The 19,118-nt window shown below is 46.1% G+C and overlaps 2 protein-coding genes across 4 annotated transcripts in view; one reads left to right on the top strand and one right to left on the bottom strand.

Annotated features, from left to right (window-relative positions):
* Positions 1 to 16,459, top strand: part of HCN2 (hyperpolarization activated cyclic nucleotide gated potassium and sodium channel 2) — a 219,051-nt gene extending 202,592 nt beyond the window's left edge. For all 3 annotated transcript variants that reach the window (XM_068234059.1, XM_068234058.1, XM_068234057.1), the window contains one exon: positions 13,147 to 16,459. In XM_068234059.1, coding sequence (XP_068090160.1) covers positions 13,147 to 14,045 — 899 coding nt within the window. In that variant the 3' untranslated portion in view covers positions 14,046 to 16,459. The remainder of the gene's footprint in view (positions 1 to 13,146) is intronic.
* Positions 16,460 to 16,766: 307 nt separating this feature from the next.
* The window catches only part of POLRMT (RNA polymerase mitochondrial), a 189,004-nt gene continuing 186,652 nt past the window's right edge, over positions 16,767 to 19,118 (bottom strand). The window contains 3 exon segments of the mRNA XM_068234056.1: positions 16,767 to 16,984; positions 17,076 to 17,134; positions 18,355 to 18,440. Coding sequence (XP_068090157.1) covers positions 16,935 to 16,984; positions 17,076 to 17,134; positions 18,355 to 18,440 — 195 coding nt within the window. The 3' untranslated portion in view covers positions 16,767 to 16,934.

Here is a 19,118-nt window from a genome sequence, read left to right as displayed (position 1 = left end):
ATATTCATCAAAAAAGACATGAATTTTGGCAAAAAAAATGATTTTTTTTAACTTTCTGTGCTGACATTTTCAAATAAAGTAAAATTTCTGTATACATGCAGCGCGAAAAATGTGGACAAACATGTTTTTGATTAAAAAAAAAAACCCCATTCAGCGTATATTTATTGGTTTGGGTAAAAGTTATAGCGTTTACGAACTATGGTGCAAAAAGTGAATTTTCCCATTTTCAAGCATCTCTGACTTTTCAGACCCCCTGTCATGTTTCATGAGGTGCTAGAATTCCAGGATAGTATAAATACCCCCCAAACCACCCCATTTTGGAAAGAAGACATCCCAAAGTATTCACTGAGAGGCATAGTGAGTTCATAGAAGATATTATTTTTTGTCACAAGTAAGCGGAAAATGACACTTTGTGACAAAAAAAAGAGTTTCCATTTCTTCTAACTTGCACCAAAAAAAAGATGAAATCTGCCACGGACTCACCATGCCCCTCTCTGAATACCTTGAAGTGTTTACTTTCCAAAATGGGGTCATTTGTGGGGTGTGTTTACTGTCCTCACATTTTGGGGGGTGCTAATTTGTAAGCACCCCTGTAAAGCCTAAAGGTGCTCATTGGACTTTGGGCCCCTTAGCGCAGTTAGGCTGCAAAAAAGTGCCACACATGTGGTATTGCCGTACTCAGTAGAAGTAGTATAATGTGTTTTGGGGTGTATTTTTACACATACCGATGCTGGGTGGGAGAAATATCTCTGTAAATGACAATTTTTTAATATTTTTTACACACAATTGTCCATTTACAGAGATCTTTCTCCCACTCAGCATGGGTATGTGTAAAAATACACCCCAAAACACATTATACTACTTCTCCCGAGTACGGCGATACCACATGTGTGGCACTTTTTTGCACCCTAACTGCGCTAAGGGGCCGAAAGTCCAATGAGTACCTTTAGGATTTCACAGATGTAAATATTGCACTGGCGAATTGATAAGGGGGGAGGGTCTAAGGGCAATCTGAGCGTGTAGGCGGGTGATTGGGTGCCCGCAAGAGGCAGATTAGGGTCTGATCTGATGGGTAACAGTGACAGGTGGTGATAGGGGGTGATTGGTGGGTAATTAGTGGGTGTTTAGGGTAGAGAATAGATGTAAACACTGCACTTGGGAGGTGATCGGACGTCGGATCTGCGGGCGATCTATTGGTGTGGGTGGGTGATCAGATTGGCCGCAAGGGGCAGGTTAGGGGCTGATTGATGGGTGGCAGTGACAGGGGTGATTGACGGGTGATTGACAGGTGATCAGGGTGATAGATGCATACAGTACACGGGGGGGGGTCTGGGGAGAATCTGAGGGGTGGGGGGGTGATCAGGAGGGGGGGATTAAAAAAATGGCGTTGACAGATAGTGACAGGGAGTGATTAGGGGGGTGATTGGGTGCAAACAGGGGTCTGGGGGGTGGGCAGGGGGGGTCCTGAGGGGTGCTGTGGGCGATCTGGGGCGGGGGAGGAAATCAGTGTGCTTGGGTGCAGACTAGGGTGGCTGCAGCCTGCCCTGGTGGTCCCTCGGACACTGGGACCACCAGGGCAGGAGGCAGCCTGTATAATACACTTTGTAAACATTACAACGTGTATTATACACTTTTTATGCGGCGATCGCGGGGTTAACATCCCGCCGGCGCTTCCGTATGGCCGGCGGGATGTTGCGGCGCCAGGCGGAGGATCGCGTCACGGATGACGCGATCACTCCGCCCATGCCCATACAAGGACCGCCGCATTTTGTCAATACGGCGGTCCTTGCGGGGTCCACTTCCCGGCGCGCCATTTGTCAATACGGCGGTCGGGAAGTGGTTAAGTTCTGCAAACCCCAGGGGGTGTTACTGATGGGTCCAGGGGTACTTGGGCTTGTTGAAGTTAAGTATAACAAATGTAGGTTATATAGGATTATCATTTTCTAGAACTATACAACACCAAATTAGTATAATTACTGGAAACTGTTAGAAACAATTACTATACTGTATTCTACTGACAAATATAACTGTACCAAGGGGTACATGATGAACACAGGCTTTCAAAAGAGATGCAAATCAAAATGTTGAGCAATGTTAATCCCAAATACAATGGCTGTAAAATGTTAGGTGTTGGAGGTACTGTACTATACAGAATTGGTGGTGTATCATCTTATTTATCATGTTTCTAAGGCTATGTACACACTGGGGGCCCATATGTAATTAATGGTTTTGGAATTGGAATTCTCTTCTAGGTGATATTTTCACACCTTGTTAATAAAATTCCTTTTAGACCACCAGCAAGTGAGAAAACACAATCATTTTGATAGTATTTTTTCAATTTTTAAATTGTAGAGTAGATGATGAAAAATTATCTCCTATGAGAAAAAGTAAATGGCATATGGGCCTGGGTGTTTAGTGATTGCTTCAGGTGTGTTTACCCCCATCAGTGCACATATGTACTGCCGAGAGCCGTCCATGTTGCCCAATGGAGAGGAGGTAACAAAAACAGGAAGTTCCCCACTGCTTCTTGTAGCAGGAGCCTAAATGATAGTCAGCTGAGGATTTAACCCATTTGGCAGATGCCTAAAGACCAGTGGCAACTGGGTGCTCCCTCAGACTGAGCCCCAATCCTCCTGTTTTACGCCACTCACCTATTCCTAACACTGACAACATAATGGCCTTAATTCTGGTAGCTATGTAAGGTAAATATTTTTTGTCTGTAAAACACCTCATGCAGTATTTTTTTTTCTGCATTTCTAAAAATGCGGTAAAATGTGATTTCAATGGGCAATGATGATAGCCTTTGTCTTCCGTAACTTATTATATTCTTTGGAATGTGGGATTTTTTGGGGTGGGGGGAAGCAAGTAGATTTATAGGCATCCCCTATAAAAAACAATCCAGTAAATATATGGAGTTTTACTTCTACTATTCTTTATTACATAGCCTGACTAGGAATTCCACTAAAACAGGAACTCCACTAAAAACTCCAAAATGCACACAAATTGACTTTACCACCAGTTACAGGCAGATTTTAAACTGATCGGTAAATTATGTGCTAACATGCCCTCTATTTTTCAGGAGAATTCCAACTTGGTAAAATACTGCACATTTCATGACCGAATTTACCGCATGTGGTAAATTATGACTAAAGTCTACCAGGATAGCAAACTGCTTTCACCTCATGCTATAAAATACCACTTATGAGGTAAAACAAATGGTACATGCGTACCAGCATTGAGGCCAATGAGAGAAAGAAATGCCCTTTAATGACTTGGGCTACATTCACACTGACATGTGTCCATCACATAGCAAACATGATGCAGTTATAGTGTAACGGTACATTAACAGGCATGCTGCGCGGTACCACACAATGTGCATGTCTGCACAGTCACAGTGAAGCCTATTTTTCAACTATATGCTTCACCATATGCATCACTTGTGTAATGCAGGATGTGACTTTTTCCCTCCACTGTGTTGCAATCCTGTTTTAACATATGGTGCAGACAAATGTTAAAGTGACACTGAAGTGAAAAAAGAAAAACAACTTATGATGTAATGATTTGTATGTGTAGCACTGATAATTAATAGAACATTAGTCGTATAAATTTTGTATTTTTAAATAACATTGCATAATTCTGTCATATTTGCATTTACAAGCCACACTCTGTATGTTAACCACTTCCCGACCGCCGTATTGACAAATGGCGGCCGGTAAGTGGACCACGCAAGGACCGCCGTATTGACAAATGGCGGCGGTCCTTGTAGGGGCATGGGCGGAGCGATCGCGTCATCCGTGACGCGATCCTCCGTCGGCGCCTGTCTCCGCTCACCCGCCGCAACATCCCGCCGGCCATACGGAAGCGCCGGCGGGATGTTAACCTGACAATCGCCGCATACAAAGTGTATAATACACTTTGTAATGTTTACAAAGTGTATTATACAGGATGCCTCCTGCCCTGGTGGTCCCAGTGTCCGAGGGACCACCAGGGCAGGCTGCAGCCACCCTATGTCGCACCCAAGCACACTGATATCTCCCCCCCCCCCTGCCCCAGATCGCCCACAGCACCCCTCAGACCCCCCCCTGCCCACCCCCCAGACCCCTGTTTGCACCCAATCACCCCCCTAATCACCCATCAATCACTCCCTGTCACTGTCAACGCTATTTCCCCCCCCCCCCCACCCCCTTCTGATCACCCTCCCCACCCCTCAGATTCTCCACAGACCCCCCCCCCCCCCCCTGTGTACTGTATGCATCTATCCCCCCTGATCACCTGTCAATCACCCATCAATCACCCCCTGTCACTGCCACCCATCAATCAGCCCCTAACCTGCCCCTTGCGGGTAATCTGATCACCCACCCACACCAATAGATCGTTCGCAGATCCGACATCAGATCACCACCCAAGCGCAGTGTTTACATCTATTGTCTCCTCTAAACACCCACTAATTACCCATCAATCACCCCCTATCACCACCTGTCACTGTTACCCATCAGATCAGACCCTAATCTGCCCCTTGCGGGCACCCAATCACCCACCTTCACGCTCAGATTGCCCTCAGACCCCCCCCCTTATCAATTCGCCAGGGCATTATTTACATCTGTCCTTCCCTGTAATAACCCACTGATCACCCATCAATCACCCCCTGTCACTGCCACCCATCAATCACCCCCTGTCACTGCCACCCATCAATCAGCCCCTAACCTGCCCCTTGCGGGCAATCTGATCACCCACCCACACCAATAGATCGCCCGCAGATCCGACATCAGATCACCTCCCAAGTGCAGTGTTTACATCTGTTCTCTCCTCCAAACACCCACTAATTACCCATCAATCACCCCCTGTCACTGCTACCCATCAGATTAGACCCCTATCTGCCCCTAGGGCACTCAATCACCCGCCCATACCCTCAGAACGCCCTCAGACCCCAGCCCTGATCACCTCGCCAGTGCATTGCTTGCATCTATTCCCCCCTCTAATCACACCTTGAGACACCCATCAATCACCTCCTGTCACCCCCTAGCACACCTACCCATCAGATCAGGCCCTAATTTGCCCCGTGTGGGCTCCTGATCACTCGGCCAAACCCTCAGATCCCCCTTAAGACCCCCTTCCGATCACCTCCCCAGTGCATTGATTGCATCTATTTTCCCCTCTAACCACCCCCTGAGACACCCATCAAACACCTCCTGTCACCCCCTAGCACTCCCATCCATCAGATCAGGCCCAATACAACCTGTCATCTAAAAGGCCACCCTGCTTATGACCGGTTCCACAAAATTCGCCCCCTCATAGACCACCTGTCATCAAAATTTTCAGATGCTTATACCCCTAAACAGTCATTTTGAGACATTTGGTTTCCAGACTACTCACGGTTTTGGGCCCGTAAAATGCCAGGGCGGTATAGGAACCCCACAAACTGACCCCATTTTAGAAAAAAGACACCCCAATGTATTCTGTTAGGTGTATGACGAGTTCATAGAAGATTTTATTTTTTGTCAAAAGTTAGCGGAAATTGATTTTTGTTTTTTTTTCACAAAGTGTCATTTTTCACTAACTTGTGAAAAAAAATAAAATCTTCTATAAACTTGCCATACACCTAACGGAATACCTTGGGGTGTCTTCTTTCTAAAATGGGGTCACTTGTGGGGTTCCTATACTGCCCTGGCATTTTAGGGGCCCTAAACCGTGAGGAGTAGTCTAGAAAACAAATGCCTCAAAATGACCTGTGATTAGGACGTTGGGCCCCTTAGCGCACCTAGGCTGCAAAAAAGTGTCACACATGTGGTATCGCCGTACTCAGGAGAAGTAGTATAATGTGTTTTGGGGTGTATTTTTACACATACCCATGCTGGGTGGGAGAAATCTCTCTGTAAATGGACAATTGTGTGTAAAAAAAATCAAACAATTGTCATTTACAGAGATATTTCTCCCACCCAGCATGGGTATGTGTAAAAATACACCCCAAAACACATTATACTACTTCTCCTGAGTACGGCGGTACCACATATGTGGCACTTTTTTACACCTTAAGTACGCTAAGGGGCCCAAAGTCCAATGAGTACCTTTAGGATTTCACAGGTCATTTTGCGACATTTGGTTTCAAGACTACTCCTCGCGGTTTAGGGCCCCTAAAATGCCAGGGCAGTATAGGAACCCCACAAATGACCCCATTTTAGAAACAAGACACCCCAAGGTATTCCGTTAGAAGTACGGTGAGTTCATAGAAGATTTTATTTTTTGTCACAAGTTAGCGGAAATTGATTTTTATTGTTTTTTTTTCACAAAGTGTCATTTTCCGCTAACTTGTGACAAAAAATAAAATCTTCTATGAACTCACCGTACTTCTAACGGAATACCTTGGGGTGTCTTCTTTCTAAAATGGGGTCATTTGTGGGGTTCCTATACTGCCCTGGCATTTTAGGGGCCCTAAACCGTGAGGAGTAGTCTTGAAATGAAATTTCTCAAAATGACCTGTGAAATCCTAAAGGTACTCATTGGACTTTGGGCCCCTTAGCGCAGTTAGGGTGCAAAAAAGTGCCACACATGTGGTATTGCCGTACTCGGGAGAAGTAGTATAATGTGTTTTGGGGTGTATTTTTACACATACCCATGCTGAGTGGGAGAAAGATCTCTGTAAATGGACAATTGTGTGTAAAAAAAATTGTCATTTACAGAGATATTTCTCCCACCCAGCATCGGTATGTGTAAAAATACACCCCAAAACACATTATACTACTTCTCCCGAGTATGGCAATACCACATGTGTGGCACTTTTTTGCAGCCTAACTGCGCTAAGGGGCCCAAAGTCCAATGAGCACCTTTAGGCTTTACAGGGGTGCTTACAAATTAGCACCCCCCAAAATGCGAGGACAGTAAACACACCCCACAAATGACCCCATTTTGGAAAGTAGACACTTCAAGGTATTCAGAGAGGGGGCATGATGAGTCCGTGGCAGATTTCATTTTTTTTTTGTCGCAAGTTAGAAGAAATGGAAACTTTTATTTTTTTTTTGTCACAAAGTGTCATTTTCGGCTTACTTGTGACAAAAAATAATATCTTCTATGAACTCACTATGCCTCTCAGTGAATACTTTGGGATGTCTTCTTTATAAAATGGGTCATTTGGGGGGTATTTATGCTATCCTGGAATTCTAGCCCCTCATGAAACATGACAGGTGGTCAGAAAAGTCATAGATGCTTGAAAATGGGAAAATTCACTTTTTGCACCATAGTTTGTAAACGCTATAACTTTTACCCAAACCAATAAATATACACTGAATGGGTTTTTTTTTTATCAAAAACATGTTTGTCCACATTTTTCGCGCTGCATGTATACAGAAATTTTACTTTATTTGAAAAATGTCAGCACAGAAAGTTAAAAAAATCATTTTTTTGCCAAAATTCATGTCTTTTTTGATGAATATAACAAAAAGTAAAAATTGCAGGAGCAATCAAATAGCACCAAATTATTAGTGACAAGAAAAGGAGCCAAAATTCATTTAGGTGGTAGGTTGTATGAGCGAGCAATAAACCGTGAAAGCTGCAGTGGTCTGAATGGAAAAAAAGTGGCCGGTCCTTAACCACTTGCCGACCGCACGCTTATACCGTGCGTCGGCAAAGTGGCAGCTGCAGGACCAGCGACGCAGTACTGCGTCGCCAGCTGCAGGCTGATTAATCAGGAAGCAGCCGCTCGCGCGAGCGGCTACTTCCTGTCAAATCACGGCGGGGGGCTCCGCGAATAGCCTGCGGGCCGCCGATGGCGGCTCGCAGGCTAAATGTAAACACAAGCGGAAATAATCCGCTTTGTTTACATTTGTACGGCGCTGCTACGCAGCAGCGCCGTAAGGCAGATCGGCGATCCCTGGCCAATCAGCGGCCGGGGATCGCCGCCATGTGACAGGGGACGTCCTGTCACTGGCTGCACAGGACGGATAGGTAGGAGAGGGAGGGGGGAATTTCGCCGCGGAGGGGGGCTTTGAGGTGCCCCCCCCCCCCCCCGCCAGCCACACGCAGGCAGAAGAGATCAGACCCCCCCTGCACATCATCCCCATAGGGGGGAAAAAAGGGGGGCAATCTGATCTCTCTGCCTGCACCCTGATCTGTGCTGGGGGCTGTAGAGCCCACCCAGCACAGATCACTAAAAACCACGCTGGTCCTTAAGGGGGGGTAAAGGGTGGGTCATCAAGTGGTTAAGGGGGGTAAAGCCCACGGTCCTCAAGTGGTTAAACTAAAACACAAGCAGAGCTAATGACCCTTTCAACGTCTTTTCCCTTTCTGCAGTAAAAATCTTATCATAGGGCTTGGTGCACACTAGAGCGGTTCTGAAGCGTTTTTTAAAACGCTTGCAGGGGGGAAACTGCTTAGCTAATGAGAGTGAATGGTATGGTGCACACCAGAGTGGCTCGTTTTTTCCACAAACGCAAACTCGGGGGGGGCTGCAGCATTTTTAGATTTGAGGCGTTTCTGCCTCAATGTTAAAGTATAGTAAAGGTGAAAAACGCTAGATCAGAGCGTTTTTTTAGGCTTTTTGTTACAGTAGCTGTTCAGTAACAGCTTTACTGTAACAATATTTGTAATCTGCTACACAAAAACGCTCCAAAAACCGCTAGGCATGTTTAGAAAACGTCTCTAAACATGCTTAGAATCGCTCTGAAATCTGCTTCAAAAACCTCTAGCATTTTTCAAATCTAGAGATTTTTGGTGTGCACTGGGCCTAAATCTGTCTCTGGGCTGGTACACACCAAGAGCGCTTCTGAGCCCTTTCAACCTCTTAGCGACTGCTCCACGCCGATTTGCATGAGCAGCGCGGCAAGCCCCAGGACCACTCCTTGCCAATTGGCGTGAATGGCTAGGGGCAGAGATCGCAGGGGATCACGCGCATCTCTGCTGGAATGACAGAGCTCCTCTCCCAGATCGCCACTCGGAGAATGTTAGATGGCGAAACTGCTGTCTAATAAGACGGTACAGCGCTGCAATCTAAGGCAGCGCTGTGCTGGGGACAGCCGAGTCAAAGGCACAGAGGCCATCCGCTGTCATAGGCTAATGCCTATGACTGCTGATTGCTGTCATTAGCTAGTGGGGGGGGAGGGCGGAGCTTTTAAAAAATAAAATAAATAAATACAAGAATTTATTGCAAAAAACACCAAATAAATAAACAAGCTGCCAGGGATCTGACCCCACCAACAGAAAGCTGTGTTGGTGGGGAGAAGGGGGGGGGGGAATCACTTGTGTGCTGAGTTGTGCGGCCCTGCAGCAAGGCCTTAAAGCTGCAGTGGCCTATTCAGTAAAAAATGGCCTGGTCACTGGGGCGGGGGGGGGGGGTAACTAGGGGTTTAACTAAGTGGTTAAAATGCTAGCGCTGATCACACAAGAGCAATATGATTTTTGCGTTTGCAGCATTTCTGAGGCGATTCAGACTCAATGTAAGGAAAGTGGAAAATCACTCTGAAAAGCGCTATAGCAGTTTTTTTTTCCCCCCAAGCGGTTTTGTTTTTTTCAAAAGCTGTACGCTTCCAGCTCTCCTGTATAAAAAATTGCTACAGCAAAACTCCCCAAAAATCACTAGGCATAACTAGAAAATCACCCGGCACATGCCTGAAATCACGAGCAGGAAGGAGCCGTTCTCCTGCACGTGTTGAATAGGCTGCGCCGTGTCGTTGGGAATCTGCGGTGCGACGCTGAGTAGCGGCAGTAGTAATTAATCCGATGGTGAAACGCCGATTTCCAACAATAAAATGCTCCCGGGTGCGTCGTACCGCAACGCATCAAAATGCATCAGGTGTGAAAGGTAAAATGAAAGTCTATGGACTTTCATTTGACCTTGGTCAACCCAAAGTTTCGACTTTGTGTTGAAACGCTGAAAAAGGGCTGTAGTGTGAAAGAGCCCTTAGGGTTTGCGATTATGCTAGTGCTTTTAGCAGTGCACTGGCCCTGACTGTAGTGCTCCAGAAAACAGAGACCCAAGTTAGGTCTGAGAACTCAGAGAGGGTCTTTTGCATAGATAACGAAAGTTGCTTAACTCTTCCTGTACTGGAAACAATATTAGTCTCATGCCCATGCTACTAATGTTCTATTTCTTAGCTGTACTACACATAAATCATTATCTCTTAAGTTTATTTTCACTTCAGATTGCCTTTAAGAAAAAGCCCAATGGTCATTTCTCTTGTAAAGCTATATCTACATGGAGCGATCCGGCGGCTCGATTAGCCGCCAGATCGCCTCTTCTGCATCCCCGCGCGTACCCGCCGCGTCCCCGCTCGCCCGTGCGTCGGCTTCGATCCGCCCTCGCCCTCGCCGGCGCCGCTTATCTTCCGCTCGATTCCCTGCCATTGTCCCCTCGTGGGGAACGAGCAGGGAATCGGCGGTGGCGAGATCCGACCTGTCGGATCTTATCAATCGATAAGCCAAATCGCCGCCGGATCGCTACGTGTAGACGTAGCATTAGGCTTGGCTCTCACTATAGCACTTTAAGCTTTCGAGGTATGATTGGCGATTCCAAAATCACTGGGGCAATAGAACAGTGTTTCTCAACTTTTTTAAGCCAAGCACCCCTTATTGCTACTCCATCTCTACAAAGTACTCCCTGGCGAGTGAGCGGACACACACACACACACACACACACACACACACACACACACACACACACACACACACACACTGAGGGTGCTGGATGGGGAAAGGCAGATGAGGGTGCTGGGTGGGGAGAAACTGTTGAGGGACAGGTGAGGGTGCTGGCTGAGGCTGGCAGAGAGTGATGGGCGGTGAGGGACTGGAGAGGGTGCTTTAAGTGGCTGGCAGAGGGTGAAAGGTGGGAGAGACAGGTGAGGGTGCTGGCTGAAGCTGGCAGAGGGTGAAGGGTGGGAGAGACAGGTGAGGGTGCTGGCTGAAGCTGGCAGAGGGTGAGGGGTGGGAGAGACAGGTAAGGGTGCTGGCTGAAGCTGGCAGAGGCTAAAGGGTGGGAGAGACAGGTGAGGGTGCTGGCTGAAGCTGGCAGAGGATGAAGGGTGGGAGAGACAGGTGAGGGTGCTAACTGAAGCTGGTAGAGGGTGGGAGAGACAGGTGAGGATGCTGGCTGAAGCTGGCAGAGGGTGAAGGGTGGGAGAGAAAGGTGAGGGTGCTGGCTAAAGCTGGCAGAGGGTGAAGGGTGGGAGAGACAGGTGAGGGTGCTGGCAGAGGGTGATGGGTGGTGAGGGACTGGTGAGGGTGCTGGCTGAGGCTGGCACAAGGTGATGGGTGGTGAGGGTGCTGGCTGAGGCTGGTACAGGGTGATGAGGGACCTCCTCTTGTTCCCCTGTGTCACCTCTTGTGCCCTGGTTCCCCTGTGTCACTTCTTGTGCCCCCGGCTTCCAACCCCCTCCCCCCCCCCCGTGCCACCTTTTGTGCCTGCAGCTTCCCCCGTATGATCTCTTGTCCCCCAGCTTCCCCCCATGTTCTCTCTTGTCCCCCATGTGCCATCTCTTGTCTCCCATATCACCTTTTGCGCCCCTGGCTTTCCCTGTGTCACCTTGTACCCCAGCTTCTGCCCATCATCTTTTGTCCCCCAGCTTCCCCATCATCTCGTCCCCCCAAATTCCTCCCTGACATCTCGTTCCCCCAACTCCACCCCTCCCCCCTCATCTCCTGTCACCTTTTGTGCCCCCGGCTTCCCCCACAGAGGCTTATCTAGCCAATATAGCACCTATGGCAAACACTGAGATTGCCCCCCACCTCCAGCATAGGTAGTGAGAGGAGTACACCCAGTATAATAGCCCGCCCCTCCGGTATATGTGGTAAGAGTTGTCCCCCAGTATAAGTAGCCCCCCAGGAAGTGAGAGGTTTTCCCCCCATAAGTAGCCCTCCATCAATATAGGAAGTGAGAGATGTCCCCAGTACAAGAGCCCCCCAGTATAAGTAGCCCCCCCCCAGTCTAGGTAGCGAGAGGCATCCCCAGCACAGGCAGCCCCCCCCCCCAGTCTAGGTAGTGAGTGGTGCCCCCAGTGTAGGCGCCCCAGCCCCTCAAGTTTAGGAAGCGAGTGGTGCCCCAGAACAGACAGCCCTCCCAGTATAGGCAGCCCCTCTCCCCCAGTTTAAATAGTGAGAGTTTCCCCCAGTACAAACAGCCCCCCCCCCCCCACACAATTTAGGTAGTGAGTGGTGTCCTCGGTATAGGCAGCCCCACCAGTTTAAGTAGTCAGTAGTGCCTTCATTATAAGCAGCCCCCCCCAGTTTACCAATAAGTGGTCCCCGCAGTATGAGCGGCCTCTCACCCGTCCCTGTTACAGACCTGTCCAGTGCCCACCATCCCCGCTGCCTTCCCATCGCAGCCTCAGATCAGCACTGCCTGCTGTCCCAGCTGCCTCCGCGTTACAGTAGCAATCATTACACTTCAGATCAACGGGACAGTGAGGCGCATGGTCCCCGCGCGGCTGATGTCTGTACTTCAAATGCGGAAGTGACTAATGACGTCACTTCAGCATATGCAGTACTGTGCGCAGGGACCATGCGCCTTCACTGTCCCGTTGATCTGAAGTGTAGTGATCATTGCTACTGTAGCGCGGAGACAGCAGGCAGCGATGATCGGAGGTCTGAGGCTGCGGGGATGGCAGGCGTACCCCCGGCAGTAGAGTACCGCGTCTTGAGAAACCCTGCAATAGAAGTCTAGAGTGGTGATTTCACTGCAGCATTTTCTGAAATCACAAGTGCGAAGTATGCAGAATTTTTAGAAAAATTCCTTTCAAGGAATGTAAGGTACAGAATTGCATTTCTTAAAATTGCTTGTTTTGCATACAAATCGCTATAAAAAAAAACTAGCAATTTTTATGGCGAATTGCGATTCCTAGTGGACCCCAGCCCTACGGCAGAGTACGGAGGTACTTATAACATGCATTTAAGTATATGAATAAAGGCCACACACAACTCCTCCCTGCACCATACCTTGTGGCCAGATTAGGTATGCAGCCTGATGCATCCTCATGATTGTAACAGGGGTGGAAGAATATGGATCCTGCAGACTGCTAAAAAGCCAATATTCTGTTTAAAATGTATATTTTTCAGATAATTAGAGAACCAGTTCCACTTATTTCTACACCCTGCAATTATACCATTTTGAAGGAAGGACTGGGGAAGAAATGTAGGTTTATTAATATAATTTGTTGTAATCTACAGGGAAGAAGAATTCCATCCTAATGCACAAGGTTCAGCATGACCTGAACTCTGGGGTCTTCAACAACCAGGAGAATGAGATCATCCAGGAGATTGTGAAATATGACCGAGAGATGGTACAACAAGCTGAGCTTCATCAACACCAACTAAGTGGTGGGATGTATGCCACGTGCAATCCTCCCTCTCCTCAACCCCAGGTCCCATCAGCCATAGCAACTTTGCAGCAGGCTGTGGCCATGAGCTTTTGCCCTCCAATGGCCAGCCCACTAGTGGGCTCTCCACGTATTATGAGAAGGCTCCAATATTCCCAAGGAGGACCTGGAGCATTTTCTATGTCCCCAGCTCTTTTCCAACCACCCCTGCAGCTTTTACAGCATCATCCACCTCCCCAACAGGGTCCACGCCAGCCATCCACTGTTGTACCCAGTCCCCCTAACCAATCACCACGAGTGTCTCAGAACTTTGCCTACCCAGGCAGGCCTCAAACAGGTTCTCAACTCTCTTTAACCCAATCTGGGGGTTCTGGCTCACCACATCGGCTGTCTGTGCACAAGAGCACTCATTCTCTGCACTCTGGCACACTCACACGTGAGTCACGCCCGCTTTCTGCTTCACAGCCCTCACTGCCTCAGGGGGCCTCACAGCTCCGCAGTCCACCAGCTCCTACTGCTACAGCTGGCAGCTTAACCTCTCCGGTGGCCAAAGGAGGTTTGGGACCACAGGCTGGTCCAAGAGTTCCTGTCCCTGCAAGACTTGCCCTTTCCCATCAGTTGTCCTCTTCTGGTACAGTTGGTGGTGTTACGGACTCTGCTGTGGGAGCGTCATTAGGAGGCAGGAAAGATTCTGTTGTTAGTGCCCCAGATACTGACCCTGTCAGGGGGCGGCTTTCTGCAAACTTATGACTGATGGGAGAACATTTATTCTTCTGGGTAGGTAATGCATGGTGCAGTTATTAAAAGAAACTTGAAGTGAGAAGAATGTGGAGGGTGCCATTGTTGACTTGCATAAAAGAAAAAAAAAATATGGCTGTGTTTCTAGCCCTGACCTGTAATACTATCTGAAACACTGACCCAGAGTGAGAATGCAGATCAGGTGTTGTGACTGCACCATCTGCATGCTTTTGTATGTGTGGGACTCAGATACTACTCATGCCAAATGATCATCATGACAGTCAAGCAACTGATGTTTTTCTTAAAAAAAGATTATGATAACCATCATATTCCTCTCACTTTGGATTTCTTTTAAGATAAGAGTATAATGTGCCCTCTTTCTCTGTTGCACTTATTAATACCATCTCTGCTTGATGACTGCAATTTTTGTTAGGCAGTGGAAGTATTAATACAGGAAAACTATGGAAAGTTAATGCCACCTCATGATATGCTCAGACACACAACTCCTCTTGTTTACAGAGTATGAAAAAGAGGCACAGCAAACTCTGTTAAAATGAACAAGAATGCAAATCTTAAGTGGACAAAAAGCAGCGGGGCTGCTGTCAGCAAGCAAGAGACTGCTAAATACCAGGATAGGGTTTTTGATTATGTATGAATAGTTCAAAACTATGTATTTATCAAAAACTCCTAGATGATGTCAGCGTGATAGAACCTCACTCTGGGTACACAAAGTAAAAGCTATAAGATTGTTACTTCTTATTCCACCACCAACCCTGCTCAAAAAGCAAAACAAAAGATAAGCCAATTGTTTTATGCAAACTGCAGGCAGTTTGTTTTTACTCTGGTCCTCTCCGGGACTACAGCCGCCCCAGTGACAGTGTCACATATGGATGTCATGAGAAGCACCTATATTTATATAATCATACATCAAATGTTTAGTTTGTAATCATGTTTATTTTAAGAGGTGGCACTTTTTTTTATTGTGTGATGTCACAACTGGTGCCCCCTTTCCTTTTATAAGCACCAACTGGATATAGCCATTAGGATGCAGCATTGCTAAGTCCTAGTGAGAAGATATGTACCACTAATTGTATATGCAGCAGTGACTGCTGGGAAAGTAAATGTATCCTTACAGCAATAATGCAGCAACTTTCAAGAGCTGAATGTTGTGCAATGATTTATAAGGTTCAATTAATGTGGTAGTGACCCTACTACACTTAATAAAAGTGAAGTAGTAAACCGGCAAGAGACAGACAAGCATGTTATGTAACTGCAGCTGCTAAAGATCACTCGTGGTTTAACTGTGGTGCCAAGTAGCCTTCCAGCTTTCCTGGGTACTCCAGAGGACGTGGATCTGCCCAACCTCTTGCACCAAAGGACCTCTGTGTGTTTGTTTATTTATTAACCAACCATGTAAAGCTTTTGTTTTCTCCGGTATCTCACTGCTGTTTGTCCATTCCATGGATTGTATTTTAGAAAGCCATATTGTGTATATCACAGCTGTATATTGATATATATATACGTACATATATATATAAGCCTGTATAATCTGTATACTATATTTCCTGTTGTAAAGCAGGAGGAGGGTTGAGTGTCTATCCAATGTAGTTGTAGAATCCTAAAACCATGTCAGGAATTTTCACTTACTCTGATGAAAGAACATAGCAGCAAAACACATTCTGGGTTATTCATCTTAGCAATTTGTCTGTGGTGTGGTTTTCAGGTAAATTCATTCAGAAGAGGTGATGAATGTTGCTAAGCAGCCTACAGGTTGGAATCAGATGGAATGTTTTTTGTGTGTAGCTTATTTTCAGGGTCTCCTGCCATTTGGCTTAGGCAGGGCTGCACCACAGGTAGACCATGCTCTGGGAATAAACCTACAGTCACTAGAGTGTTGCTGTGATACCACTCCTAGCAAGGGGCAGTCCCATCAAGAGAAATAACTTCCCTTACATGAAGTAAGCTTATTGGCAATAATACCCCTGGCTGTTTTCCTCTAGATTGTGGCTTTATAGTGACAGAGTACAGCACTTACACCACTGTGGCAACATTACCAAGAACAGAAAACTAAAAAGAAAAGCTACTGTAACATTCCATTTTGTCTTTAAATATGCATTAGTTTGGAAGCATAAATGCTTGTGGAAAATGATATACTGTATATGTTAAGTGGGACTGCCTCTTCAGGGAGATAAAATGCAGTATGATGCTATTTAGAAGAGTATCCTAATCCTAAGTAAACCCCAAAACAGAAGCTGCCTGGTACTCTTGTGCCAGTTGCCATGCAGTGTCACTTATGAATGTATTTGGGAGAAATGGGGGGGGGGGCAGAAATAAGAGTGCAGGGCTGTGTGCCTCTGCAGAAGCTGCACTTTACTGAGCTAATGATTCCAGCTTCTCTGTGTGTGCAATAAACAGATATTTCTGAACTGTGTCCTGTTTTGACTGGTTAGCTGGGTGATTATCTGCAGTGTCATGGCTGGGTTATCATTAGCACTCATGTAATATATAGGCCCTGTGCCACTGCATTGAGTGGCCCTGATGCATTGCTAATGGGCTGCTGCTAGCTGGAGATTACTCACAAGGCATATTGGATAAGAAGGAATTCTGCAGCAAATGGTATGGGAGGCATGTGCAGGAGGAGGAACACAGATCAGGCCCTTCACAGCTTGTTGCAGATTGTTAGAACAGTTAGCTAGCTTCCTGCTGATTAATGTCTCATTTACTCAGAATAGCCATCATAAAAAAATCATGTTTTATTTATGTACTGGCATCTCTAACAGTGAAAAGACCAAGAGATGAGAAACTTAAATACATATACAGCTTCCACAGGAAGGATAAACATATCAGCTGTTATAAAAACAGTAACATTCAATCAAAGCTTCAGATAGAACAGCTGTGCCATTAACTGAAGAAGTAGGTAGAGTCTTTTACATTCTGGATATCAAACGTTCCTACAGGAGAAAAATCGCACAATGATTACATTATGCAGCCAATCCGGACATACACATACAAAATGCATTGTTACTTGAAGATACAGCTTACCTGTCTGTGGTACATTGGTGAAATGACGGATCAGCTCCAGACCAGGTTTTGTCAGCTGACTGAAGAACATAGAACATCCAGTCATTATTGGGTGTGCAATCAAGCTGTTATTAATGCTCCATTTTACAGCATACCTCAATTTCTTCCATTGTACTGAACAAAGGAATTAGCAGAATGATTTTCTGGCCTTAATTATCGACATCAAACTCCAAATGAATGCTGCAAACTGCCAAAGCACACGCAATGCTATTGTAAAGCTTTACTAGTGTGACCAGTAATGATGTTGCTGTATTACACAATAAGACTGGCAGATGAGCAGCAGCATGTGGAAACATGGGTAAGCAGTGTAGGGCCATTACTGAACAAACCCAAACTACCAAAAGGTGATGCGCTCTGTGCAGTCATTATGCTGCAGCCACATGTGTAGAGCATATCACTTGTGAGGGCTACAGCCCTGGTCATATTTCAATATGGCTTCCTTGACTCAAAGGGATGGAGAAAAGGCACCCCAGGTATGATAAAACTAAGTATTAAAAACCAATAAAATAAAAAAACATGGTGGCTTACCTTAATTCACCAAAAAAAATCATATAATAAATTAACTTTATTTTGCACTGGAAACGCGTTTCGTGGGATTGTGCCCATTTCCTCAGGCCAATTTAAGTGCCAGAGTTGTGCTTTAAGCCAAGGTTAAGGCGCTTCCTTGACAGGGGATCTCAGAAAGCCCTGAACCCACAGAACTACTGAGTGCACTACTAAAACCTGGAATCTGACCCCTTACCTTCACAGTAGCAAGGAAATCCTGAGTTAAGGGCTCTTGCCAGAGATATTGCCAGTGGATTTGATATAGTAATATTTCTCCACAGTTAAAAGGTGTTTACTAGTGTCATGTTTGGAATATTCAGAACAAGCTTCCGAATTCGATCAGAACCTGAATCTTTCTACATGCGCACAGTGGCAGGGAGTGATAACTCAGCCTTGTTGCCACCTCTGTGCATTATCCTCTACATGCAGTTTCATAATACTGCTTTTGCCAATGCACTAAATACAGTACTAATATACTGCTTGTAATTGATCCTGCAACCTTCAGTACAGATATCTGTACAGCAAGATACTAAGTCTAAGCGATAACAGTTTTTGATTGTTTTCTTTCACCACAATTTACAGTAAAGTGTGGACATGGTTTCAGAGTGCCTTCCGATAAAATATGTGAACAGCCTGCTTTTCACCCTCACCCACATTAGTGTGTCCCCCCCCCCCACCCCAACCATGTACTCACTCGGTACCGAATTTCTGAAGAAGGAACTTTGAGAGGTCCTGTAGGATTGGCTGACTGTGCAGAGCCACAAACTGTTCCCGACAAACCTGTGGAGGAAAAGTAATGGTTTGAGATATTTGTCTACTGGAAACTACAAGCCTGTCTTCATCATGAGGGAATGGAACTAGGTAATTCTTTTCAAGGCATTTGATTGCCTACCGACATCAGTAATGAGGAGACGGTACAATTTATAGACCAAATATGTATATAAAAAGCCTTGAACCACACATTTGTTCAGCATCACATAAATAGAGTAAAAAAAGAAAGAAAATGATCAATACAGGCAGGGATGTAAGAAATGGATGCCCTACCAAATAGCCTGCATGGTCAGGTCCTGCGGATACTGCTATGAACATGCTTCTGCTCTTCCCCCTCTTTAAGCTACATTCACAGTAGGAGCAGTGTTGCCCTCCTTGTAAAAACAGGAATGCAATGGAGGAAAACACTCACATTGCATTGCATACAATGAATCAAAAGTAGGCTTCACTGTTACTGTTAAGGGGCGTGTTATATGGTAAATTATTATTGATTTATAAAGCGCCAACATATTCCACGGCACTGTACAAAGTAAGAAACAAACATGGGGTACATAATACAGACCAATGGTGTACACCAATATACAAAATACAGAATCCATACAAAATAGATTTGCTAATTACAGTGACAAAAGTAACAATGAATAAAATGTATACTAAATTCCAGGACACAGAAGGGTGAGAGAGACC

Source organism: Hyperolius riggenbachi, chromosome 1, assembly GCF_040937935.1.
Source record: "Hyperolius riggenbachi isolate aHypRig1 chromosome 1, aHypRig1.pri, whole genome shotgun sequence".
Classification (NCBI taxonomy): domain Eukaryota; kingdom Metazoa; phylum Chordata; class Amphibia; order Anura; family Hyperoliidae; genus Hyperolius; species Hyperolius riggenbachi.
The sequence above is the reverse complement of the archived record's forward strand: the minus strand, read 5'-3'. Positions and strand labels throughout refer to the sequence as shown.